This window comes from Takifugu rubripes, chromosome 18, assembly GCF_901000725.2.
Source record: "Takifugu rubripes chromosome 18, fTakRub1.2, whole genome shotgun sequence".
In the NCBI taxonomy this organism is placed as follows: domain Eukaryota; kingdom Metazoa; phylum Chordata; class Actinopteri; order Tetraodontiformes; family Tetraodontidae; genus Takifugu; species Takifugu rubripes.
The window spans coordinates 9,393,336-9,418,719 of record NC_042302.1 but is presented as its reverse complement, the minus strand read 5'-3'; the positions used below and the strand labels follow the sequence as shown (position 1 = coordinate 9,418,719).

Below are 25,384 nucleotides of genomic sequence, written 5' to 3'. Positions count from 1 at the left end.
AGTTTCAGAGCATCCAAAGTGTCGGGACCTTCAGGGATGATTCATCTAAATTTACCCAGGGTGCAATTCATCAAATATCCTGGTTAAATGCCACAGATGAAGGATGACACGGAAACAGGCCGTTGCCATTGTTTTACAATGATTTATTAATATCAGCATTATTAAAATAGAGTTTTTTATCGGCACGATCGAGGAAACAAATATTTTTTAAATATTTGTGGCTAAGGCTGTGTGGACCGAAGGCCTCTGTGAGCTCATCGGACGCTCACTCTGCTCAACTGAAGCTAAATCTGGATTAAAAGATCCATTAAACGAACCGATTCCCATTATAAAATCGAGTCTGTGGCAGCAGAAACATGAGTGGCTTTATTAAAGGAGCCGGACGCTTCCATGTTCATCGCGCTGCTGGGATGCTTTCACAGGGAGATCCGCTCTCCCTGCACCAGGCGGCCTCGGAACGCCCACGTGTCCTGAAACAGACGACGGGTCAGATCGACGACGCCACAGAACAAAAACTGACAGCAGAATTTTGGATTTGCTCATTATTTATCCTGTTTATTCTGCTTTTATTTTGAAGGCCAGTTCCACATCCTGGAAGCAGTTCTCCCATTTATAACTTGTCAGTGGAAACAAGACTGAGCCACTGGAGGCAGAACGTTCTAAGATTTAAAGATTATTCCTTCATAAAGCAGCCAACAAGGTTTTGTTTTGATTTTTGCATCATTTCAAGGTTGTTAAAGTCGTAAAATGATGTTTTACTCTGCGTGGTATCAATGTGTGATGTTTGTGGTCAATTAACTGCTGGGTTTTCATGGATCTTTCACATTTTAAGCTTATTTTTTCATTGGTAACAGGGTAAAAGTTGCCGTGAAGCCTGAAGCACCTGAAAGGTGAGGTCGCCCGCCACGGCGTACTTCCTGGCTGCCAGCTCGCCCACCTCCATCTCGATGTTTTCCTGTGTGGTTCCCTTCACGTCGATGTAATAGCAATCAGCGCTGGCGTAGTGGCAGGAGATGGCCTGGACACGGGTGACACAGTATTTTACCATTGGCGAATATCAGCAGAGCCAAACCGGAACCAGTCTCTCCTGGGCCAGGAGGTGGATTGTGGGTGCAGAACCTTGCGGAAGCCCTGCGTCTGGTTCATGCCTGACCCGTGGATCAGCAGCGGGTGGAAGAAGACCGTGTCGCCCTTCTCCATCTCCAGGTGAACTCGGGGGTGCTGCGGGTCGTAGTTGCGCACTCCGTGATACATTTTGTTCACGCCGCCCTGCAGATGCGTGACGGAGGGTGAGATCGTGTGGATGGAACCAGGATCCCCGGGGAGCAGGTGCACACATACCTCCCATTCGGGGTAGTCGTGCTCTTGCAGGGTGCCGGTGTGTGTTCCCGGGAGGACGACCAGGCAGCCGTTCTCCCTGTTCACCTTCTCCATCGCAGTCCAAGCGCAGACAATCTTGTCAACAGGCCGGAAGGGGAAGTAGTGCAGATCCTGGTGCATCGGGTGGCGAGATGTCTTCTTACCTACAACAGAGGAACAACTTAGTGATGGCGTTAAAACTAGAGCATCTTTGTTTGCCAAGTTATTAGACTGGGGATAATTCCTTCTGATTCCATGGATTCATTACGGAACACAGGGGTGTAATGCGCTTCCGGGCCGCTAGGTGGTGCTGAGGGCTCGCGTGTGCTGATGTAACTGGATCAGTACCTGCATCGGGGGGTTTGTTGATCAGCATGGTGTGCATGGCCATTATGTTGGCTCCAGTGAAACACTCCACATACTTCAGAATCTACCAAGGTTCACAAAGTTAAACTTGATTTTAATTTAGATGTCGGTGGACGGGGAGCGAGGCATCAGCGACTGCGTACCTGCGGTAAAGTGCAGTAACGGAACAGTTCAGGATCTTCCTGGAAGTCCTGGATTTTGGACACCGCTTTCTGATCCGCAACAAACTCAGACTTCAAGATGGCCACATCTCTCATCATCACGAGACCTGGGATCTTGACCTCCTCTCGACACAGTCGCTCAAACTCCTTCCTAAAGAAAACACACAATATTTCCAACAGACGTGTTTATCGAGGTTGTTGCCTCAGTAAATAAAATGTTCAGTGACTCTTTTTGTGCTTGTAGTGGTCAAAAAAGGCCCCGATCGTCACCTGAACCGATCGATGTCCTCTTCAGACACCAGATTCTTGATGAGTATGAAGCCATTTTGCTCGTAGAAGAGTCGCTGTTCCGGACTTAGAACACCAGTATCTGATGTGTATCTGTCAATAGATACGAACGTGAACAACAGAGAATATAAAGCAGCAGGGTTGAAACAGTCACTGCACAAATCCAGACGTCTGCAAGCAGGTTTGAAACAAATAGGGAGTCATTTGTGGCACAAAGCTGCTCGTTCTGCTGTTAAACCTGCAGACATTCTGCTCAAAAGCTGACTGGATATCAAATAAATAGGGCCAAATGGATTAGATAATAATGGGGAGGTGCAACCTTTGAGCCCGGGGTCACCTCCCAACTAAAGATAAACATCAGGCGTTCAACAACCAAAAAGGCTCCTACCTGAATCTTCGTGGAAAACTGCTGCGTAAAGCTGCAGCTGAACTTGGCTCAGAGGTCTGATCGAAGTCAGTTAAAGACTCACAAAGACCACTTTTTCATTAACAGAACATGCGCATAAATAATTACAGATAACTGCACAATCGACGTTGCCCGTGTTAATAGGTGAATTCCTCAGCAGGTTCTCGCACACCAGAAACACTGGAGGCGCCTCCAGCAGCGGGTCTCTCCTCCATTTGAGACCCGCCAGCGGGGCACCGGCGTGGCGGAGCGCCGCTGTCGGACAACGCGGCCTCCGCATATTCAGAGCTGGGTAAAAAGATACGATCTGGGCCCACGGCCGGTCCAGTTGGGCGGTGAGAAGCCGGAGTCGTTCCGCAGCCCGAGACATGGCTGATTCCGGTGGAGTCCGTGAAGTTCCGCACAGCACGAAGAGCAAAGACAGGGCGGGTAACGGGTCTGTAACGGGTCAAAGATCGGTGAGCGGTGAGCAAAACAAGCGCACCATCAAGTATCACGGTAAAGAAACGTGACTTGAATAAAATGACGTTTATACCTCATTATATAATACGCGCGGATTGTAGACAGATTATAACCAGTCAAATTCTAATTCTAACATATAATAAGTACGTTTTTGTGATGCGTTATCACCCGCGCATCGCTGTTTTGTCCGGCAGAGGGCGCCACGCCACCATATGACGATTATTGACTTGAAATGTTAAATGATGCTTTCGTTAATGATCTTTTATGCCCTTTGGTGTCATCAGATAGTTTAAAATGGATGTAAATACTAACCTATTAAATTATAAAATGTTGTTTATTTGTATAGTCCATTATCATTGTTTATGTTATTACAATGGAGTAGTCTTATTTCCACAATAATATAATTCACCTGTACAACTTTGGCCATTACATGGTGATTCGACACTAAAAAGGTCCTTTTAAATGTGTTTAAAACAGTTAAATAAGAGATTACTGTGTGGATGTTGCGGCTTCCAGTTCATCGAAAGACCCGCTCTTTTATTTTGAAAACGATGTGATCTTATTTTGAAACAGGAAGCTGCGGGTCACGGAACAGACGCGGCTTGACGGAAGCCTGCTGCTGCTCCTCCCGTCCCCCGTGTCGACAGAGATCTTCATCCAAACCTCCTCTCGCTGCTTCCAGGGCCACGGTTGGAACCTTCTCAGGCTCCCGGGTTCGTCCTCGCAGCCCAACAACCTCCGCGGTGTTTCGGGGGGATTCTCGTCTCCGCCGGAACGTGTGACTCAAAAACAAAGACGGGCGAAGCTGTATTATAGGTTGGTTTTTTTGAAGGGGTGAACTAGGGGAAGAGTGCCCGGGCCTGGCCGCTCCGAGGACTCGTTTATACCGACGGAATTCGCCATTTTCAGGTAATTTCTGTGCATTTGTTGTTTTTTCAGCCCCTCGCGTGTGTCCGATAATGGACCTCGTGGCGTTACATACAGAGCGACATGAAAAGACGAAGAACAGTGTTGTGAAGAAATGACAGGAAACGACATTTGAATAACATTATTGAGCATAAATCTTAATATATTTAAGAGCGAGTCTCACTTTGTTTTTACTTCAGTTTTCGCGTGTCTAAGAGCCATTTTCGTGAGATAAAAACAGAATTTTCCTTTGACATCGTCTGTAAATATGTGGTTTGTTTGGGGGCAGAAAGGCATCATAAGGAACCTTATTGCTAATATTGAATGCATATTTAGGAAAACATGCAGGATTCTATCGGTCGTGACCTCGACATTCATCATATTGTTGAAATCTTGATCATTACATTCATCCTTCTTTTCTGTGCACGTTACTAAGAGTTACAATGTTCAGCAGAACAGACCAGAGCAATGATTTAAAATGATGTTTTACAGTACAAATTAGCAATTTTTGGGGCCAGTTGCATCTTTCTAAACAACAACAACAGTACAGTGAATCCAAAGATGTTCCGGCCTCTTGTTGTCCTGGAAACAGTGAGATGTGACAACATTGTTTTACACAAGATGCTGCTGCTCCGCCTAAATGGCACCGCGTTGACCTAAAGCAAAGACGAGATTCCCAATGAACGTGCGAGTCCATGATGTCGTGAGGCGACGTCCTCTTGTATTCACGTCGGCAGCAGATGGTGGTATCGATCCCTGGTCGCTCGTCCGTCCCTAACGCGAATCACCACTGATGCTTTTAGGCTCTTTCTCCACTTCCTGCCCTGACCTGCTTCACGTTTCTCCGTCCTATATGTGGAAAAACCGGCCGCGGCTCTTTGAACGTGTGTATTGACCCACATGCAGACGCGGGCTGATGTTGGAGCAGGCGATACGCCCCCAGAGGGTAAAGTCGTTACGCTAACGGCCACCTCCAGCGTCCATGTAGCAGCGTCTGCATCGATGGGCCTGCACGCCGTGTGGCTGGCAGCAGGAGGACGGCCCAGAGTCGATGGGCGATGGGTGGTGAAGGTGAGACGGGAGCAGATTCCGGGGAACGCTGCTGACTGGCGTCCGGAACGCTCCCTTAAATCGTGGAAAAAGTCCCGGCGAAGCGCCGCCGATCCCTGACGGACAACCTTCAAATCCCGGTTGCTATTGGCAACCAGCCTGGCAGCACTCGCCCTCTGACTTGTTGCTGGTATGTCAGCAGCTTTGTTGGCATGTTTGAATGCTAACATCCATATTTTTAATGTGCAGACATTCTCCACGTTTCATCCTTATTGCTGTTGTACACATGCTATTATTACCTCAACAATAATCATTAAAAGGCTCCAAAAAAGTAGACAATTGTTGCTGAGTGCCATAGGTGGTCTGGCTAGCAGCCCCTGGGGCTGGTGGGAAAGCCTCCTCCTGCCCCGGCTCTGCCTGAGGGGGGGAATTATGTCAGGAAAGTAGCAATTATTGGGCTTTTTTGGGGGTCTGCTTAATTGTAGGGCTTCAGGTTGAGTACAGTGAGTGTGGGCTGGGTTCACCTCGAACGCACAATTATACACACATTGGTTGCCATGTCAATGCACACACGCACACACACACGTACACACACACACAGCTGAGGAAAAGAATGTAAACCATGCAGTATTTTGGACCCTGTGCCGTATATTATTCCATCTCGCTGTACAGGCGGAGTGGGAACGGTTAGCGTTAGCGTTGTGCTATTCAGGATGAGTAAACACGCTGTCACACAGCGACGTGAGAAGCTAAATCTTGGAGTTTGTTTGTGAGGTTACTTTCTCCCCTGGGTTTGTGTCTCAGGAGGGTTCTGAAAAGGCCACCAGCGTTTCCACTTTGACTGGACCTCACTGGTTCCGCACAATCACTGCTGTCCAATCCTTTTCCTGCTTCCAAAATTCTTGATTTTCTTGCTTCAGGAAGCGAAGCCGTTGAATCCCACGTGCACGTTTCGAAGGCCCTTAAAGTGGTATCGAGCAACGCTGCGAGAGAAACCGACCTCGGGTAAAAATATCTGCTCAATGAAGGAAAACAGTGATGCTGAAGTTACCGGACTCTAAAAATAACATCCGTATATATTCTGGTCATGAGCTCATGAAAAGGCTGGTCGAGTTTGATGATGCTCCGTTTCTATGAGATACTTAAATTAAGATGAAGAGGCAGCTTTGATCACTTATTCCCACCATTGCTGATTCTTATCTGGGGCTTTTTGCACTTGTTAGCTGAAGGAATTTGGCCTTGCAGGAGTAAGAGAGCGACTCGCTTGGTCTCTGGATGAGTTTTTAATGGGAACCAGGAATCTCTAATTACTCCTCGCCTCCTTTTGAGGATGCACACTGGCGGGAAGCGTCTATTTTAGGCTCTTTTTGTTCTTGCGTGTGCTGTTTTGTCACCTGTGGGCATCACACTCGGTGTGACACGGCGTGCTTGTGCACGTGCCGATAATCCGCTCTAATCAGATTATTTCTGACGCTGCAGAAGCTCCGAGTGACAGGAGGAAGTTCATTTAACAGGTGATTTAAGCAGCAGTTGGGGCCCAGCTCTGGACTGGTGCCAGACTGGGAGTGAGCCCAGTGCGGGGTCAAATGTCCCAGGGACGTGGACCGGAGCTGTGAGCGCCCCCTACAGGAACCGTGGGTGTATGAGCTGCAGGTGAGGACAGCGTCTTCAGAATTAGGTTCCTGTGTCCGCTTCACTCCTTCCCTGCTCCCTAACCACTATAAAGGGAGCATCACACCTTCAGAGCCTCATTGAGCCGCTTTGGGACACTTTACACAAGAAAGGCTGCATCAGTGCTGTAAGAGAGGCCAGTAGCTTCATTCCTTCATGCTGGGCCCTTAATAATGACCTTAATTATTCATTAATAGCTTCTGCTCATGGCGTGTGTGATCACAAAGGATGATGGGATACGTGGAGGGCCCTGAACAGGCGCAGCCACATAAATCTACATCCAGGACACCTGGGGGGACGGACACCTGTTCCCAGAAGCCTCGGGGGGAGAAGATCTGGCGCCTGTGCTCAGGGGAGTGGCGGCGCCTGGCGAGTGTGTGTGTGTGTGTGTGTGTGTGTGTGTGTGAGAATGTCCCATCAAGACTTGTTAAACTGCTGAGGACGGCAGTCATGCCACCACGTGAGATTTTCGTGTTTTTTTGCGTGCTCGCTACCGTTTCTCCCGTGACACCCTCAGTTCCTGTGCCCCCCCGCCCCCCCAGAGGAGCAGCGGTCCAGTTATCTTGAAAGGTGCCAGGTTCATGTGGTGGTCAGGTCCTTGCGTAAGAGCTCAAAGTGGAGATTTGAGAACTTCCATCTTTCATTATCGCTGACGAGTCAGCCGGGTCGTCTCGGCCTTCTGCCCAGTTGGTCGGCTTTCAAACATCCCATAATTGACAGTTGCATCAATAATGAAATGCTCTAACAGAGTACGCCACAGTCTCGCTGAACGGACGGGGTTGTGGTGGAAACGACTTTATTTACCTGTGTTTGTGCCGGCCGTGGTGCGTTCGCGGACCTGCACATAATGGGACAAATGAGACCCATTGGTTGAGAACGGCAGCGGCTGACTCGTGTTGTTGAGCTGATCCATCAGAGGTGGCGTGGCCGTGCTGCTGTGTTGTGATGGAGCTTGTTCCTGTGTTCCGGGTTCTGGAGCCCCTCCAGCATCTTCTTTGGTGCACGTCCGTCCCTCCGAGCTGGGAAACTCCTCATTTGGATGATTGTGCCCTCGTCTCAACCCCCCCTGAGTGTCTGAGCCGAACGCACCCAGAGCAGCAGCACCGAGGCTCCGTTCGGATGTTCTCAGAGCTGCACAGACCAGAGGTCAAGGGAACGCCCCCCCCCCCCCCCGACCCCCCCGACCCCCCCAGCCCGACAACTCCAACCCCAAAAACACAAACTTGCTGTTTTGTTTAGATTAGAGCTGCAAAAATCAGCCCAAAGCTGGATTTAGCTGAATATGGCAGCTTGGAAATGGCCCAGGAATGGTTGGTGAGGGTCAGCCAGAGGGATTATGGGCTGGAGGAGGCGTCTCCTCTTGTTGCCTCAGTAACGTTTCCATGTATGAGGGGAAACTCCCCGTGTGTCACCTGCGGCTGCTCCTCAAAGACCGACGCGATAACGGGTGATTTACGAGCGTGGAGGAGACGTTTATGGTGATGGTTTTAATTAGGAAGCTGCTGTGAAGCCAGTGGAGACGTTTGATGGTCCCAAATGATTAGAGATGCGCCCTCATGATGAAAGTAGCCGTGGAAATGAGGAGATATGGAGGAACCGGAGCGTGTTGGTGGGATCAAAGGGCCGATGAGATGAGTGTTAGGTGGCACGAACATCCACAGGTGTGTGACACAGGTGTTTCTACCTTCTCCTGTCCTCTGATGGTCGCTGAAGCCAGGAAGCAGAAGAACGGGTCTATTTTAAAGCAGCTGTGATGCTCATGTGAGCGGGACTCTCTTGGGGCTCCACAGCATCATCTCAGACGCTCCAGCGCCACCTCTGTTACGCTGCTGTGACACAAACCTGCAGAAGGAAGGAAGAACCTTTCCCCAGAAATCCTCCTTCTTTAGCCTTGCTATGACGTTAGCCTAGCTGATACCTGGACGGTTCCGTTTCCAGCCGGGTCGTCAGCGCCGGCTCTCTGGGTGCTGTGGGCGTGTCGGGTCACCCGGGAGAAGGGTGACCCGACGGCCTCTCAGCAGACGCGTTCAGGCGTCACGGCCATTTTGTGGCTCCTCGACACACAAAGACTCTGTTGTGACTGTTTTCTGATATCGGCTCCATTCCCCCCCCCCTCTTCAGCTTCCTTCTCCAACACATTTGCTCTCACAGATTTTCATTTTCATTACGTCAGATGTTTTTTCAAGGTTGGTTGAGAAAACATTGATCTAATGCAAATGGGGCAGGAAGGTGTGTGTAGCCCGGTTATTAGACAGCTGGCTGCTCCCATTTCAAGCTTTGAAGTCTTCTAACAGCCCATAATATGCTTGGAAGTCATTCGGTGTGAAGCAGAGGAGCTCTGGGGGGGGTGGGGTGGAATGTGGGTCAGAATATTGGAGGTGAAGTTTTCGGAGATGCTGCCGCGGATGAATCCGTCCTCCGTCCCAGACAGCTCGCGTACGGAGCGTTTGCCCCCCCCCCCCCACGTGCACGTCACACAAATGGCTTTGTTTTGTTGGACTCCAGCTGTGCAGGACAAAGAGAGCTTGAAGCAGCAGATATGTGGAGATCGGAGGGTTCCGCTTCGCTCCTCTGATGTCACACATCTGCTGATCCTGGAGTTCCTGCATCTTCTAATTAATTAGTCATTAATACCCCCCTTTCCTGGCATTAATCAGAGCGCCTCCACCCAGCTGAGGGTAAATCCAGATCTCCACACGTGCACGAGCATCATGTGTCGTGCAGGAGGTGGATCCCGCCCCAGGTGGGTCAGGTAGTTCTGAAGGAGGCCCGTGACCCCGGTGAGGTGGCGCTTCTGGGCCAGTGCGTCCTGTACCGGGCTGGATGGGTGCAGCTCTTTTGTGAACGCTTCCTCCCAGCATTTCCTCCCCTGATCCAGTGCCCCCCCTCCCACACACACACACACGCACACACACACACACACACACACACACACACACACACGTTGGACCCGGCCCAGCGGAGCAAAGTGTTTCCTGAGACCTGGACGCGCGCGTCCGTGCGAGCGCGCTTGTCTGGAACATTACTTACACGACTCGGAGTCCTAATCTTAATCCCCCCCCCTTAATTAAACACCTCCCAGTCTGGGTGTGAAAGTGTGTGTGGGCCCAAACGTCTGCGTCGGCGTGTGTGTGGCTCGTCCGTTCTTCCCGCCTCCTTCATGCTTTATTCAGGTAAATATCGGCTTAAAAGCAGCTCTGCATTATTCAGGCGCGCGGATATTTCGGGTTTCGCCACAGAGGAAAGCGCACGAGGCGCCCTCACACGTGCACTCACGTCCGTGTCCCTGTTGTTTCCCCCCCCCCCGCACAGGCCCGGGCGCCGCGCTGGGATGGAGAAGATGAAGCGGATAAAGAAGCGGCTGTCGCTGACGCTGCGCCCCAGCCAGACCGTCGACGAGTCCCTGTCAGAGCTGGCGGAGCAGATGACCGTGGAGGACGGGGGCACCAAGGACAGCGGTAACCATTCAGACTCTTCCTTTCAGGAATTACGGCGCACGGGGAGAACCCAAACAACTCTCCCTCCGATTCTAAAAGCGGGTTTCAAAGGTCAGAATGAGGATGGGACCGGGGGAGGTCGACCAGGCTGGAAACAAGTGTTTCTAACCCACTTCACTAAAACCACAAATGCATCCTGATGACATCATGGTGGGTTTGCACCCCTCCCTCCTGACCCCCGTCACCTCCTGGGGATCCTGATCGATCCTGTCGGGCAGCGCCACCCTTCACCCAGGGGAGGAAATTCCACGGCTCTGATTTTTGTCCCGATCTTCCTGTCCAGGCGTGAGTGGGCACATGAAAGAGAAAGCCGCCCTGTGCCCCGGTCCAGTGGATCCCCGGGGCGTCTGAATAATGAAGCAGTGTGGATAAAGAGGGGACGAGCGTCCCGGCTGGAACGGAGCAGCTTTCTGCTGGATTGCGTAAGAGGAGTGGGAGCAGGACGCCCTCCCTGGATAGAGGATCCACTGTGCTGTGGAGAATGAGGAGTCCAAACACTGTGGAACATCTCCTGCTTATGCAACGTTCTGCCCGTCTCCGCGGGACCGCCGGGCTGGAGGACAGCCAGGCGGCGCCACGTCTAAAAGTGGCCGAGGTCGATTCTCTTGTTCCGACGGATCGGTTTTGATCATGGCAGAGGGTGTGTTGGCTAATGGGCTGTTTAGACCTGTCAGCCCGGCTCTCGTCCGACCCACATTCCTTCACGTGCCTTTCCTGTCTGACTTAAACAGTCCAAATGTGCACGTCTGACCAGATCTCTTTTCTCCTCCCCCATCAGAGCCCTTCATGAGAAACGGACGCCCCCCCACCTCCCACAGCATGCACTCCTTCCTGCACCAGTACACCGGGTCCTTCAAGAAGCCCCCCCTCCGCCGCCCGCACAGTGTCATCGGTGGCTCCCTGGGGTCCTTCATGGCCATTCCGCGCAACGGTAGCCGCCTGGGTGAGACGCACACGCTCGCACATGCACACGTAGGAAGGAAGTGAGTGGTGGGAGAAAGGGAGCAAACAGGAATCGTGTCACAGCTCCGACATTTCCATCCTGCCGCGGAGGGCTTCTCCCCCCCCCCCGCCGGATGTGGGCTTCAGTCCCGAGTGGCGCTAGCTGGTGCGAGGTGATTCATTCAGAAGCAAGTCGGATCCTGTCGCTGTCGGGATGATTCACGGCTGCAGCAGATCTACCCCCCCCCCCCCCCCGGGCTCTCTCGCCGTTTCTCGCAGCTCCAGTCGGAGCCCGTTATTTTCACCATGAAACGCGTCCCGTCAGATACAGGGGATGGCTTCATGCTGCTCCACCAAAATAAAGGTTCCTTCTGGCGTCCCAACATGATCTAGAGCTCCTTAGCTCAGGACGTGTGTGGCCCTAATTTCTGTGGATGTGTGCTGCAGTGATGGGGCCTCCTACTGGACCCTGACCTACATAAAAGGATCTAAAGCAGGACGGTAAAATAGGACATGGACGCAGATTCCCCTCTGTGCTTAGTGGCCAAAGCTGCTGGAGGAGGCAGGAGACAAAGGTTTTATTGGATTTTAAAAGTAGCAACTTGAGGTGGAGCACAAGGGCCGACATGGACTCGCTCCAGATAACAGAGGAAGGAAGAGGAAGGTGCACGTGGGAGAAAGTAGGACGCATGAGATCATTTTCTTGGACAGCAGATTGAAGAAAGGCAGGTAGCAAAGGAATGCAAAGCTTCCAAAAGAGAGCGCGAGGTTCTGGAGAGGTCCTGGAAGGACGGGTGTTTGGAGGGGGGAGAGAGCCTGGACTTGAGTGTAGACAGTCATATGTTAGATCCCATTAACCTGGTAGAGCCCAGCTGAGACGTCCTCATCCAAACATGGAGACCTTTTTCAGTAGTGATGACAACAACAGGTGCAGTTCAGCCTTACGGCTCCAGCAGCCGAGCAAATGGCTAAAAACCTGGTCGCCATGGAAACTGGGGATGCCGTGCTTCATCTTTCTCAGAGCGTTCCTGCCTGGTGGTGACATGTCCGTGCTGTTGTGTGTGAATGAGGCTTTTGGGGGCTCTTGACTCTCTTATGATGGGGATATTATGAACTGCAGGACTGATCCTGTTCCAGGTGCTGACGCAGGTTTTAGCTTCAGTGTTTCGGCGTCCTGAAGCTGCCTGGTTCTTGCTAAAGCTGCCTGGTTCCTGCTAAAGCTGCCTGGTTCCTGCTAAAGCTGCCTGGTTCCTGCTAAAGCTGCCTGGTTCCTGCTAAAGCTGTCTGGTTCCTGCTAAAGCTGCCTGGTTCCTGCTAAAGCTGCCTGGCTCCCGCTAAAGTCGTCAGATTCTTTTAGCCTAATGGGACAAACACTGGACTCCATATAGGACGAAACAAAAAAGTTTTTTTTTTTTTTTTTTAAATCTATTTTTACATTGATTAAAGACTGATCAGAGGAAAATGACTGAAGCTACTGATTAACTGTGTACGTGCGTGCGCGCGTGCACATCAGCATGTTTGCTCTGCTGTGCTGCGTTGGTTTAAGCTTTGCGGGTCAGAATGTTTCTGGTTGGCCCGGAGCTTTAGGAGGAGATGCGGAGTGTAGCCAGCGGAGTGTAGCCAGCGGAGTGTAGCTAGCGGAGTGTAGCCAGCGGAGTGTAGCTAGTGGAGTGTAGCCAGCGGAGTGTAGCCAGGGGAGTGTAGCCAGGGGAGTGTAGCCAGCGGAGTGTAGCTATCGGAGTGTAGCCAGGGGAGTGTAGCCAGGGGAGTGTAGCCAGCGGAGTGTAGCCAGCGGAGTGTAGCCAGCGGAGTGTAGCCAGGGGAGTGTAGCCAGGGGAGTGTAGCCAGGGGAGTGTAGCCAGCGGAGTGTAGCTATCGGAGTGTAGCCAGGGGAGTGTAGCCAGGGGAGTGTAGCCATCGGAGTGTAGCCATCGGAGTGTAGCCATCGGAGTGTAGCCAGCGGAGTGTAGCTATCGGAGTGTAGCCAGCGGAGTGTAGCCAGCGGAGTGTAGCCAGCGGAGTGTAGCTATCGGAGTGTAGCCAGCGGAGTGTAGCCAGGGGAGTGTAGCCAGCGGAGTGTAACCAGCGGAGTGTAGCTATCGGAGTGTAGCCAGCGGAGTGTAGCCAGCGGAGTGTAACCAGCGGAGTGTAGCTATCGGAGTGTAGCCAGCGGAGTGTAGCCAGGGGAGTGTAGCCAGGGGAGTGTAGCCAGGGGAGTGTAGCCAGCGGAGTGTAGCCAGGGGAGTGTAGCCAGCGGAGTGTAGCCAGCGGAGTGTAGCTAGCGGAGTGTAGCTAGCGCCCTGCTGAGCAGTCAGAAAACAGCGCTAACGTTCGCCCACTCACAACTTTGCGCTCTCCATTCTGTCCAGATATCGTACACGAGAACCTGAAAATGGGCTCGGACGGCGAAAGCGATCAGGCGTCGGGAACGTCCTCAGACGAGGTGCAGTCACCGACCGGGGTCTGTTTACGGAACCGCGTACATCGACGGATCTCGATGGAGGTGAGAGGTGAACGCACGCCGTCTCCTTGTTGGCAGCTGGGGGGGGGGCATTTTATCCAGGGTGGGTTCCAGTGGGGGGGTCAGGCCTCCTTTTGCTCTCTGTAACCACGTGTATCCGGTTGGGTTGAGTTGTTCTGATGATTAGCCTCATGCTCATCAGGGGAACCGTTTTCTCTGCTAGTTTTCGATGACACAGTGGTTCTTGTGTGGATTGTGAAGTTTATCGAGCGCTCGGAGCCATTTATTTCAACCATTGTTCATTCATCAGTCACGTTGCTGCTGGAGACCAGTGATGCCAGCAGGCGCCCCCCAGGAGCCTGGTCCTGCTCAGGGTTTCTTCCCATTAAAAGGCAGTTTTTCCTGCTCCAGTTGCTTGTTGGGGTCAGATTCTGTGAGCACCAAGAGAGAGCACTGGTTGTAGCAGACGCTATTTAAATCAATGATCATTGATCTAAACATCCCAAATAAGTGTTTTATGGATGTTCATCTCGAGGGGAGTGACCCTCACTGCTGGGGGCCTAGTGCCCCCTGCTGGCAGACGAGCGTAAGTCACCATATTGCCTTGTTTTGGACTAAAACTTGGCTGATGGATGAAAAAGAGCCTCTAACATCACCCTAATAAAAACATTAGAGCTCTAATGATGTTGCACATTATTAGATTTTATCATGTTTTTCCCATCCTGAAGTCAATTCTGAGGATGAGAACTGAACTGGGGACAAGGTTGTTCCAAATATAGATCCTATGCTCACAAATCTGGTGATGTTTTCCCTGTTTGTGCTCGTTACATAAGATGAAAACCTCTACATAATCCGAGCTTTCATTTGGATCCACTGTTGTCACAACACTGGCATTTTCTCCGGGCGGCTCCGTCGGAGGAGGACAAAGAGCTCCAGTAATGAAGTATGAGAGGAGGAGTCGGTGGTATTTGTGGACCAACTGGCCCGAGAATTGGACCTTATCTGTCCACACATCAGGCAGCCACTTTTATGACTTCGTCGCTATCACATGCCCACTTTATGTAAACCCCTGAATGGGAGAAATCACTTCACTGCAATAAATCAGCTGTGTGTGTGTGTGTGTGTGCGTGTGTGTGTCATTTGCTCACATCATATATAAAATAAGGGTTCCAGAATATTCCTCACAAATCAAACAAAGCGCTTCAGGTTGTGGTGTCGTGACGGTCCTCCGATGGGGGGGGTGGGGGGGGGCTTCTTACCAGATCCATGAGAGGAACCACAAGATGAACCCAGTCTCTCTGTCCCTCCCAGGACATCAACAAGCGCTTGTCCCTGCCGGCCGATATCCGGATTCCCGACGGCTACCTGGAGAAGCTGCAGTTCGGGAGCCCGCCCTTCGACCAGCCGCTCAGCCGGCGCTCCCGCCGAGCGTCGCTGGTCAGTGGAGCCTTATTGCACGTGGAGATGCCAGCCTTCCTCTGGCTCCCCGGAAAACGGATCCAACCTGTGTTACAAGCAAAGATCAAAAAGCTTTAAAATGTTAATCGGCGGCATAAAAATAGCATTTGTCCTCCCGTCAAACTTCTCTTGGAAGCTAGCTGGATATTTTCAGCTGCTCCAAAGGAAGAAGATGATCATTGATGCTAGAATGTGCTCAGGAAGTCACAAATGTCACAGAGACATGTTTCTAATGTCTTTATTTTCGTCCCGTCCCGTCGGCGCCTCAGTCGGAGATCGGTTTCGGCAAGTTGGAGACCTACGTTAAGCTCGACAAACTGGGGGAGGTACGGAATTTGTGACCCGGAATCTCAGTCCAACCCGTAAATCCCTTCGCACTCAACCTGTGCGTGCACGTGGTGCTTTCAGGGAACCTATGCCACGGTGTTCAAAGGACGCAGCAAGCTCACAGACAACCTGGTGGCGCTGAAGGAGATCAGGCTGGAGCACGAGGAGGGAGCCCCCTGCACCGCCATCAGAGAAGGTGATGCCGCCTCATCGCCCTCTTCCTCGCCAATAATCTGAAACGTCGCTAAGTAGCGCCGGTAGCAGACGGTGTGTAAGTGGTTCTGTTGTCTCTAGTCTCACTACTGAAGGACCTCAAACACGCCAACATCGTCACGCTGCACGACATCGTCCACACCGACAAGAGCCTGATGCTGGTCTTCGAGTACCTGGTAGGAGCGCCGGCGTGCAGACGGGCGGGCGGTTGCAGCGCGTGCGCGTGACTGACCGTGCACATCTTTCTGCAGGACAAGGACCTGAAGCAGTACATGGACGACTGTGGGAACATCATGAACATGCACAACGTGAAGGTGGGCGGAGCTCCCCGATGGCGTCGCCTGGCCAGGGCGGAGTTCCCCAGGAAATGATGCCCATTCCTTCCTTTCCAGATCTTCCTCTTCCAGATTCTGCGAGGGCTGTCGTACTGTCACAAGAGGAAGGTTCTCCACCGGGACCTGAAGCCCCAGAACCTCCTGATCAACGAGAGAGGAGAACTCAAACTGGCGGATTTCGGTAAGAGGGGACCGGGACTGGTCATCGACCCGGTCCAGCCGGGTCTTCTGTCCTCCTGGTGGGACAGAAGACCCGGCTGGATTAGGGATGATGACCAGCTGCTTTAGTGCTTCCTGATGGGATGGATGAAGTCCTCGTGTGTCCGGCAGGTCTGGCCAGGGCCAAATCCGTCCCCACTAAAACCTACTCCAACGAGGTGGTGACCCTTTGGTACCGGCCTCCGGATGTTCTGCTGGGATCCTCGGAGTATTCGACGCAGATCGACATGTGGTACGAGCCGGCAGACGGGCTTCCCTCAGTAGATCGTTGTGCACGTGAAGGTGAACGGGCTTTTCTCTGGTTGGTCTCCTGCAGGGGCGTCGGCTGTATATTCTACGAGATGGCTGCCGGCCGGCCGCTCTTCCCTGGCTCCACCGTGGAGGACGAGCTCCACCTGATCTTCAGGTTACTGGGTGAGTGAAGGAGGAGCTCCGCTCCGCTCTCCTGCCGTCCTCCTAACGTCCTGCCTGCTCTCTGTGGCCTCAGGCACGCCCACGGAGGGGAACTGGCCGGGAATCTCCTCTATCGAAGAGTTCAAATCTTACAACTTCCCCAAATACAAACCGCAGCCCATCATCAACCACGCCCCCAGGTACGCGCGCGCGTGTTTGTGTGTGTGTGTGTGTGTTCACAGGAAGTCCTATGGAACATTTACACAGGCAGCGATCCGTTTCCTTCCTCATCCGAACGGCTGCACGTTCCCGTCAGCCACCGTGAACTCTTCTCCTTTTGTTTCCTGCAGGGTGGACAGTGAAGGGCTGGAGCTGCTGCTCTCTTTCCTCAGAGTGAGTCTTCCTTTCTGTAGCTGCGAAGCAACGTACGGCGGCGTAGCTGCAGTTCGCATCCCGCTTCATTCCGGACAATAAATATTCCCAAAGCAGTAAATCGCTGCTCGTAATTTCTTGAGGCTGCGGACTTTTGCCCTTCAGTACCAGATGTTGCCAGCAGGGGGCAGAGTACCGCACGGCGCTCCTCCCTTTATCTGATTGGACCCCTGATTGCTTCCCCGACAATCACAGCACAATCACAACTTCCTGTTTTCTCCGCAGTACGAGTCAAAGAAGAGGATTTCTGCTGAGGATTCCATGAAACACTCGTACTTCCGGCAGCTCGGGATGAACGTGCACACGCTGCCGGAGGGTGAGCGCGCCCAGAACCCCGTCTGATCGTACGCCTGTCTTCTTCTCTGCCTGGCGCCGCATGCTAACACGCGTTCCTGTGTTGCAGGTGTGTCGTTATTCACGTTACAGGAAGTGCAGCTGCAGAAAGACCTGGGCTACAGGAACTCGTCGTTCCCGGACGCAGGTGAGGGGCCGGCACGCTTGCCTCCATAGGGACGTTTACCAAAACCAGCAGGTTTTCTGATGTCATGGCAGGAGGTTCCCAGTCTGTAGTTACAGCCACCCAATACTGCTGCGACTGTATCCCATAATGCAACTGGCTTTTTCTTTCAGGAAACAGCAAAATCAACAGGCGGCAGAGCATGCTCTTCTAAAGTACTACTGTCATCGCGCCCCACCAGTGTCACGCATGGGCCCACCTCCCCCTGGGATACAGCACACACACCCACACACACACACACACACACACACACACACACACACACACACACACACACACTCTGTCCCTGTGGAACAAGTGACTGACTTGAAGCTACTTTGTGTTATTTATTGGGGAGGTGAGGTTGAATATTTTGCTGCTAAGTCACTACTGTATTGAACACACACACGTGCACGTGTGTGCGTGTGGATGATGTGAACACACACAGTTGAGCAGTCAGCGAGGTGACTGTTTCCCTTTGACTGTCCACGGATGTGCACGTTGTGACCCAGGTTGGTGTTTTTGCTGGAAGGCTGAACACTTGTAGAAACATAGATTTCTTTAAAATGGTTAAAATGGTTGAAATGCAGGACCATTGTCGACAAAGCCCGGCCAAACTGGGAGAACAGGCCAAGCAACTGGACCATATTTGAGCTGCAGACACAGGAATCGTCAACAGGAAGTCACGTGACATCCCGGAGGAAGTGGGCAAGCCTTTCCTAAAACACCTTAAAAACCGCCAGTGTTTCTCAAAGACTAACGCATCCCTCTGCTCCGTTTCCTTGGTGATTTCACTGCAGTAACGGTGTTTTAACTTGCACTTCAATGTGTGTGTGTGTGTTTTGGTTCTGTTACCAGAGAGTTTACCCGCAGTATTAAGATTGTTCTGTGACTCTTGACCTTTCCTTGTGAAACAAGTCATGTGGCGTGTTTTTATCCGGCGGCGGCGCACGAGAAAACGAAGAGATTTCAAATTGAAATGCTGAATTAATGTAACTGTGTCGTTTGCAACAGTGACGATGGCGACGAAGCCATTTGAGAAATCTCCGGTGTGTGTGTGTGGGGGGGGGGGCGCATGTTTACTGAACTAAAGAATAAGCACTGGAACACGCCGCTGGCTGGGGAGCATTCAAGCTAGCAGCAGGTGGGTGCTGAATTAGCTTAGCACAAAGTTGGAGACACCTCCTGCCTGCGTGGTAGATTAATGAGGAGCTAACCATAACTAGCAGCCTTTTCCCTCCGCTTCAGTTTCAGCTCACTTGGTGATGTTTGATTTTGTACACTGCACATGCACAAACGTGAGCACACGAGCACCAACAGGTGTGAGCAAGGCTTCCCTTCCCTTCCTGAATGTTTTAAACACATGATGCACAATTTCCAGGTGGCAGTGATGTTAAAGCGGGAGACTTTTGCATTCTGAACAGAATTTTAAATAAGCTCGTCTGTCACTTTGATTGTAGCTGATGTTAGTTTCCATTCAACGGTCGTAATTGTTCCGTTTCCAGAGGAAAGTCTCATCATATTAATGCTAAACTCCCTGCATTTCTCATTGAAAGTAGCTTAAAGCGAAGCGAAGGTCTCGTTTCCTCTGGTCCAGCCGTATATCTGAACGCTTCTGATATTGTTCACACTTCATACTTGAATTGAAGCGTTTCCTCCGCTGGGAACGACGTGCGACAGCGTTTTTTTTAACGAACGGTATCATGCATGGAGATTTCTACAATGGCTAAAGATTGTAAATGTGTAAAAACTGAACCTTTTTAATGTTTGTTTGTTTTTTGGGGGGGTTTGTTTTGGAAAAATCTGAGCGAATTTCTGTGAAGGTGAAGTCGTGCGCGTGCCTGATGCATGAACGCCTGCTGTGTTGTGAAGCTGAAACACCGACACTTGGTGGGAACATTTTTACTGGAACTATTTATTTCTCATAACCGTCAGAAGTAAATTTAATCTTTTTCAGAAACAGTTTGTCGTTCTTTGAGGGGAAAAAAGTCATTTTACAGAAAGAAAGGGGCTTTTTTTTTCTTTTTTTTTTAACCAAGAAAAGGTTTTAATCAACTTTGACATGAAACATAAAAAATACATTTTAGAATCTGAAAGGCACAGACGGTCTGAAGCATTTCGGTCCAGGTGCAAAAAAAATGTAGAAAAAGATCTTCACAGCATCTCGAAGAGCTCAAATGTTTGGTTTTGCTATCTAGCAGGTTGTTTTTGCCAGGCGTCACCCAGAGATTCGTCCTCTGAGGTCACTAACGGGCTGGTTAACGAGGACTGGTTAGATAAGAGGAAAAGAAAGGATAGGAACAATAATTCAGGCAAATAAAACCACTCTTTAACTACGTGATGTCCACATAAATTTGCTTTTAGTGTAAATCCTGAAAAACAAAGTAAAAAAAGCGCCACCTGGTGGCCAAGTTATGATCCAGAAAAGCTGAAATTCTAATATTGATCTATTGACCAGAACTGGCTGGTTCTGGGACCATTTGACGGGCCTAATATAACATTCTGAATACGTCTTTGTGGATTTCCTAAAAAAAGAAAACGCTGCAATTTCTAAGTTGCTTTACAGCCATTTTTAACTTGATTTTATCTTTTTGGAGATTAAACATTCCTTTCCTTTGGTACTGAGAAAACCAGGTTTCAGCTCAGAACTAAAACCATTATGGGAGCAAGTTGGGCTCCAGGGACAGAGTTCAAGGCTGCTCGGCTCTTTTCCTCGTCCGGTTCCGGTCTGGCTTGGCCTGGACGGGCCCAGTTCTGGCTGGTCAGGATGGTATCAGGACTTGTGGGAGCTGGATGCGAGCAGAAGAGGGGATGAAGTGTCCAGTCTGGGTAAAGGTAGCGGGATGGATCCGTTCAGCAGTGTGGGGAACTGAACCAGAACCAGAATATAGAGTCAGGAATCAGAACCAGAATATAGAGTCAGAAATGTGAGCGGGGGGGGCAACCAGGCACCAGGCACCAGGCAGCCTCCCACTCCCCACAGCCAACAGGAAGCTTCCCCTCTTCTCTTCCACACCCAAACGGAAACATCTGTAGCTTATTTTGACCATCTCACACACACACACACACACACACACACACACACACACACACACACACACACACACACACACACACACACACACAGTAAAGCAAACCTGTGGTGTCAAATGAAATGTCCTGTGCTTATGAGGGAGGGATTTACTGTAAAAAGTTTTAACGGCAGACAGAGTTCTGTTTTCATCACCTCCCGTCCCGGGTGTCTTTGGCAGAACTGTCCTAGAACCCAGGACTGTCCTAGAACCAGAACTGTCCTAGAACCCAGGACTGTCCTAGAACCAGAACTGTCCTAGAACCCAGGACTGTCCTAGAACCCAGGACTGTCCTAGAACCAGAACTGTCCTAGAACCCAGGACTGTCCTAGAGCTCAGGACTGTCCTAGAACCCAGGACTGTCCTAGAACCAGAACTGTCCTAGAACCCAGAACTGCCCTAGAGCTCAGGACTGTCCTAGAGGTCAGAACTGTCCGAGAACCAGGACTGTCCTAGAACCCAGGACTGTCCTAGAACCCAGGACCCTCTTAGCTTAACGAGAACGTATAAAAATTTCTGCTGTTACGAGCAGTGAAGCCAAATCTGGTTTATTCATGATTGAAACGAAGATCTTCAGGTTTCTCAGAATCTCTCAACGTTGATAGAAAGACATTAATAATGACGCAATATTGAGTCCCTCCAGCATTTGGTTCCCTGCTCAAGGGCACCTCGGCAGTCCTCTGAAATGGACATTCCAGTTTTTGGACCCCAAAAGCAACAATCACCCCAGATGGGACTCGAACCCACAATCCCTGGCTTAGGAGGCCAGTGCCTTATCCATTAGGCCACTGGGGCTTTAAATGGCACCTGGGCCCCCCCAGCCTGGATCCTGGCTGGGGGCCCATCCCCCACAGGCGAGCCAGACAAGCACGACAACATCCAGAACCTCGAGGTTCTTGGGCCTCCTGCTTAGAGCCACCTCTGTCTGGGTCGACAGTGTGAACCCGTTGTGCCCCCCCCCCCCCCCCCACCCCACCCAGGTCACTATTAGAGAAGCAAATATCACCTGAAAGAGGCTGGCGTGGCTCTGCAGCTGTGGGGGGCTGAGGGGCCCCACTGGACTGATGCTGGACCACAGGTGGATGTTGGAGAGGAGAGGGCTGGGTGTCAGCAGGAGGCCGGAGGGGGTCTACGAGGCAGAACATGAAGGACGTTAATGCTGGATTCATCTTACAGTCGTGCTTTAGAGCTCAGAACCTTCTGACGAGGAAGAGACGAGGAACCAAAGGACTTTTGAGCTTTCGGATCTATTCAACTTGATGAACGTACTCAACAAAGGAAACTTCCGGCAACCGATGAGGCCCGTTTGCATCCAGCTGCTGCTAACATCTGCTCGAGCTCCGGCCTCTGCAAACGTCAGCATCAGCGGCACAAACGCGCCGTGTCGGCAGGAGCCAGTGGTGGAGACGTGCGTCAGGAGGAACGAAGCAGCTCCGACACCAGAGGAGCGGAGACACGTTTGGATGGATGCTGTCCTGCTTTGGTCAGGGACATATGGCTTCACTTAGGATCCACCTCCCTCCTCCCTCCCTCCCTCCCTCCCTCACCTCCTCCTGTCTGAGCCCGACTTTCAACACGCGAGTCGTCTGTCTCAGTTTTGTTTTCTCCCCTGACTCACGCAAGAACCTGGGTCAGATTTTTCAGACCAAGCAAAAAAAGTACTAACTCTGCGTGTGTGTGTGTGTGTGTGCGCGTGTGTGGTGTTGGTCCACGGTGGCTGATATCTCGCGGGTTCTCTGTCTGTACCTGCGTGGTGAGGAAGGCGGGGGTCACAGACCCTGAAGGGAGGGCCGGGCTGTTGAGGGCGATGGAGACGAGGTCACTTCCTGTCAGGAAAAGGGAAGAAGCTGAGATTTCCAAAGCTTTGGGTTTTCTGCTTCTCAGAGGTGAACTATCAGCCAACCCTCTCCTCTCGGGGGTCGTCGAGCTGTGTGACCTAACTCTGCGGCGCTGACCCGATGACAGGTTCAGAGGTTCTGCGCTCGGCTCTGGGTCAACAGTCTGTGTAGTGTGACTTTGCCGCGCCGCTCGTGGGTGGGCGGGGCTTTGCGGCGGGGAGGAAGGGCAGGGGGACGACTGAGGATGCTCCGAAGGCGGCCGGGAGGAACCGGAGGTCTCGCTGCTGGGGGAGGGGGTCGGCGGGAGAGAGGAGTGTCCGTGGTGGGTTTTGAATCGGATGACAGAGGAGCCGTCGTCGGGGGGGTCCGACCTCGGCTCCATCTTGATTGGCCGGTGTTGCTGCAGGGAGCTGACGGTGAAGGAGGAGTACAAGCCGGACTGGAGGTACTGGGTCCTCACGCCCGCATCCTCGGCCCCGGACGCGGAGACGCCCTCCTCGCCGCAGCGGCCCGACTCCACCAGCGCGGGATCCATCTTCAGGATGTCAGGGAACGACACGAACTTGTAGACAAACTTCTTCCCGATCACCTTCTTGACGATGTTCTGGGGAAGAAAGAAGGAAACTCATTTGTAAACGGATTTTATTCCACGAAGAACAAAGGGGAACAGCTGTGACGCACCTTGTCGTAGTAGTAGCGCAGGGCTCTGCTCAGCTTGTCGTAGTTCATGTTGGTCTTGTTCTTGCGCAACCCCCACAGCTTCGCCACCTCTTCAGACTTGAGCAGCTTGAACTCGCCGTCGTTGGACGTCCAGCAGATGAGGTGCTTGTGGCTCTGGTCGAGCAGCAGCTGCAACAGGAACTGCCAGAGTGTGATGGAGCTCTCCATGATGGGAGGAGGCCACCAGGCAGGGGCGATCTGCGGGACCGGATCAAGACGTGAGGTCAAAGTTCCAAGGAAGCGCTCCAGATAAGACAATGTTCCAGAGGTCGTTAGACCAGCTCAGTTACACAATATTCAACTCTGAGCTTAAAAAACTGAAAGCGGGAAAGAGTTCTGGACACGCGCGGTATTCCGAAATCCCATCAAAACGTCCCGCTTCATGAGGAAATCTCATCTGGATTTTGAATTCAGGCACCTTTGAGCACGGCAGCGGCGGAAAAGGGAACAAAACGGGGATGAAAAGAGAGAAAAGGTGGGCCGGAAAGAGCAGGAAGAGCCAACGTCTGCACACACGGGAACCGGACGCTGAGGTCCGCCGAAAACCACAAACAGAACTGGCGCCCGGAGGCGAGCGGCCCACTTCCTCCGCCCGGGAACATCCTGCCAACCCTCAACACTGGACACAGTCATTTTCTGACACAGCTTCGATCACAAATCTTGATTTTATTCCACGTCCTCCCGACGGCTGTGCAGGCACGAGTTCCAGGTGACGTGAGGATCAGACAGAAATCGGGATCAGAAATCATAAAACGCGCTCGTGTTCACGTTTGGACGTCCTGTTGCTCTCGTGTGCGACAGACTTCGGTTGGCTTTTGCATGTTTCCATGGCGATAAAGCAGGATGTGGTCAGTGGTCTGCGCCAAGTCAAGCAAGAGTCTAACTGACATATTTACCTGAGAAGCACGGCGTGTGTTGGCTTGGATGCTTCTCTCACAGCCCCCACCTGCCCCCAAAATAAGGGTCGCTTCATCCAGGTTCATTAGACCTGAAACTCAGGAAAACGCCCCGAAAATCTCCGAAAGGATGGACGCCACCGAGGGAAAGTGCAAACAATGACCCATCAGCGTGACCGTACGTCCTCATTTCCCTTTTCCTGCCTGTGTGCGTGCGCGTGCGCGAGATAGAGAGAGAGCGAGGCGGAAGGACGGTAGAACCGTCTCTTTGTCTAAATGAAGACTTCCTGTCATTCAGTGTGTGGGGCGTCTTCCCGGAGAAAGGCCTTCCCTCTCCGGGAGGTAGGACGTCCTGTTACCGGGAATTACCAGGAACACAAACACACACGCACGCACATGTGCTCGCATCCTCTCTCGCGCGCGCGCACACACGCACGCGTCTGGAGAATGCATCTATTCCTGATCCTAAACCACCGTGTTCACCCGCCAACCTCACTAATTTGCTCTAGAGGAAAAATTCATTTCCAAATAAAAGCAAAGCAGGAATCGCGCGTGCGCACACACACGCGCGCACGTACTTAGTGTCACAGGTCTGTCATGTTTACACTCTAAAAGTAGACGTTCAAGGTTTTCATTCCTAAAGAAACAAATTAAACCACAACAGGATTTCACATCCTTTAACCGAGTTGATTGTGGTGCGTGTGTGTTTATAATGGGGGGGGGGGTGGTTCTGTTGGACCTCAAACAGTTCTTTGTTTTGTACCACTGAGTCATTTTTAAAACGTTGTCTTCTGCCAGCTTCAATCCGGAAGCACATGGCAATTAAACTGCGAAGTCCAGACAAACCACTAAGTCCACGATGATGTTTTTAAAGGAGCCGCGACTCACTTTTTCCACACGAGCTGGTGCACTAACCTATTTTCTGCGCGCCCGTGTGCTCAAGAAGAAGCATATTCATGGCTTCAGATTTTACGCACGGTTTTAGCGACTTTTACGCACATGTTACTCCGCTTTACGCGCAGTCAAAACCTGTTTTTCCAATTGACGGCTGCAAGGCGAAGATACCAGTTCCCCAAAAAGCAAAGATTAGATGATTTTACTTTTGAATCTTTGGTAAACAAATCTCTTGGAAGTGGTAAATATCCGGAAACCAGAAGTTGCACCTACCCCTCTGTCGGACGGCCGCCGCTCTTTCGTTTCTCTCCGCTCGGAACTGTATGTTTGCGTTTTACAGCAGTGCGAGTTCCTTACGACGGGGGCTCCATGTCGTTGCTGCTGCCGCCGCCGTCTGAAGGGGGTTCTGTCCGCTGCCTCGGAGGAAGTCAGGACGCGCAGACGGAGAACCCGCGCACTTCCTCCTCTGGCGCAGTGTCGCGACTCTCTCTCTCTCTCTCTCTCTCTCTCTCTCACTCTCACA

At 51.7% G+C, this 25,384-nt stretch overlaps 3 protein-coding genes and 1 non-coding gene across 8 annotated transcripts; 1 reads left to right on the top strand and 3 right to left on the bottom strand.

Moving 5' to 3' along the window:
- Positions 1-127: 127 nt before the first annotated feature.
- phyh (phytanoyl-CoA 2-hydroxylase) lies at positions 128-3,045 on the bottom strand. The gene is made up of 9 exons (XM_011613520.2): positions 2,885-3,045; positions 2,563-2,618; positions 2,157-2,267; positions 1,869-2,037; positions 1,708-1,789; positions 1,342-1,523; positions 1,120-1,269; positions 884-1,018; positions 128-470 (listed from the first exon to the last, which is right to left on the bottom strand). Exons 1-9 carry the CDS (start codon positions 2,948-2,950, stop codon positions 417-419), a joined length of 1,005 nt encoding a protein of 334 aa, XP_011611822.1. The 5' UTR covers positions 2,951-3,045; the 3' UTR covers positions 128-416.
- On the top strand, positions 2,921-19,402 carry cdk17 (cyclin dependent kinase 17). Of its 3 annotated transcripts, none has more exons than XM_029825262.1 (18): positions 2,921-3,045; positions 3,616-3,951; positions 9,982-10,127; positions 10,945-11,109; positions 13,478-13,611; positions 14,881-15,006; positions 15,297-15,353; positions 15,436-15,550; positions 15,649-15,743; positions 15,819-15,881; positions 15,960-16,083; positions 16,233-16,353; positions 16,438-16,535; positions 16,609-16,714; positions 16,865-16,907; positions 17,172-17,262; positions 17,350-17,427; positions 17,577-19,402. In XM_029825262.1, exons 3-18 carry the CDS (start codon positions 10,001-10,003, stop codon positions 17,615-17,617), a joined length of 1,584 nt encoding a protein of 527 aa, XP_029681122.1. In that variant the 5' UTR covers positions 2,921-3,045; positions 3,616-3,951; positions 9,982-10,000; the 3' UTR covers positions 17,618-19,402. The 3 variants fall into 3 exon arrangements, with proteins under 3 accessions (XP_029681122.1, XP_003973000.1, XP_029681123.1); XM_003972951.3 differs by having other exon boundaries at positions 2,941-3,078; XM_029825263.1 differs by lacking the exons at positions 2,921-3,045; positions 3,616-3,951 and adding an exon at positions 9,135-9,842.
- Positions 19,342-25,346, bottom strand: elk3 (ETS transcription factor ELK3). Of its 3 annotated transcripts, none has more exons than XM_003972973.3 (5): positions 25,135-25,346; positions 23,033-23,269; positions 22,260-22,955; positions 21,520-21,642; positions 19,342-20,311 (listed from the first exon to the last, which is right to left on the bottom strand). In XM_003972973.3, the coding sequence occupies exons 2-5, from the start codon at positions 23,237-23,239 to the stop codon at positions 20,216-20,218; spliced, it is 1,122 nt and encodes a 373-aa protein (XP_003973022.1). In that variant the 5' UTR covers positions 23,240-23,269; positions 25,135-25,346; the 3' UTR covers positions 19,342-20,215. The 3 variants fall into 3 exon arrangements, with proteins under 3 accessions (XP_003973022.1, XP_029681124.1, XP_029681125.1); XM_029825264.1 differs by lacking the exon at positions 19,342-20,311 and having other exon boundaries at positions 22,260-22,339; positions 22,455-22,955; XM_029825265.1 differs by lacking the exons at positions 19,342-20,311; positions 21,520-21,642 and having other exon boundaries at positions 22,260-22,339; positions 22,417-22,955.
- Positions 21,236-21,308, bottom strand: trnar-ccu (transfer RNA arginine (anticodon CCU)). Its single transcript has one exon. It is a non-coding gene; the product is annotated as a tRNA-Arg (tRNA).
- Positions 25,347-25,384: the final 38 nt, after the last annotated feature.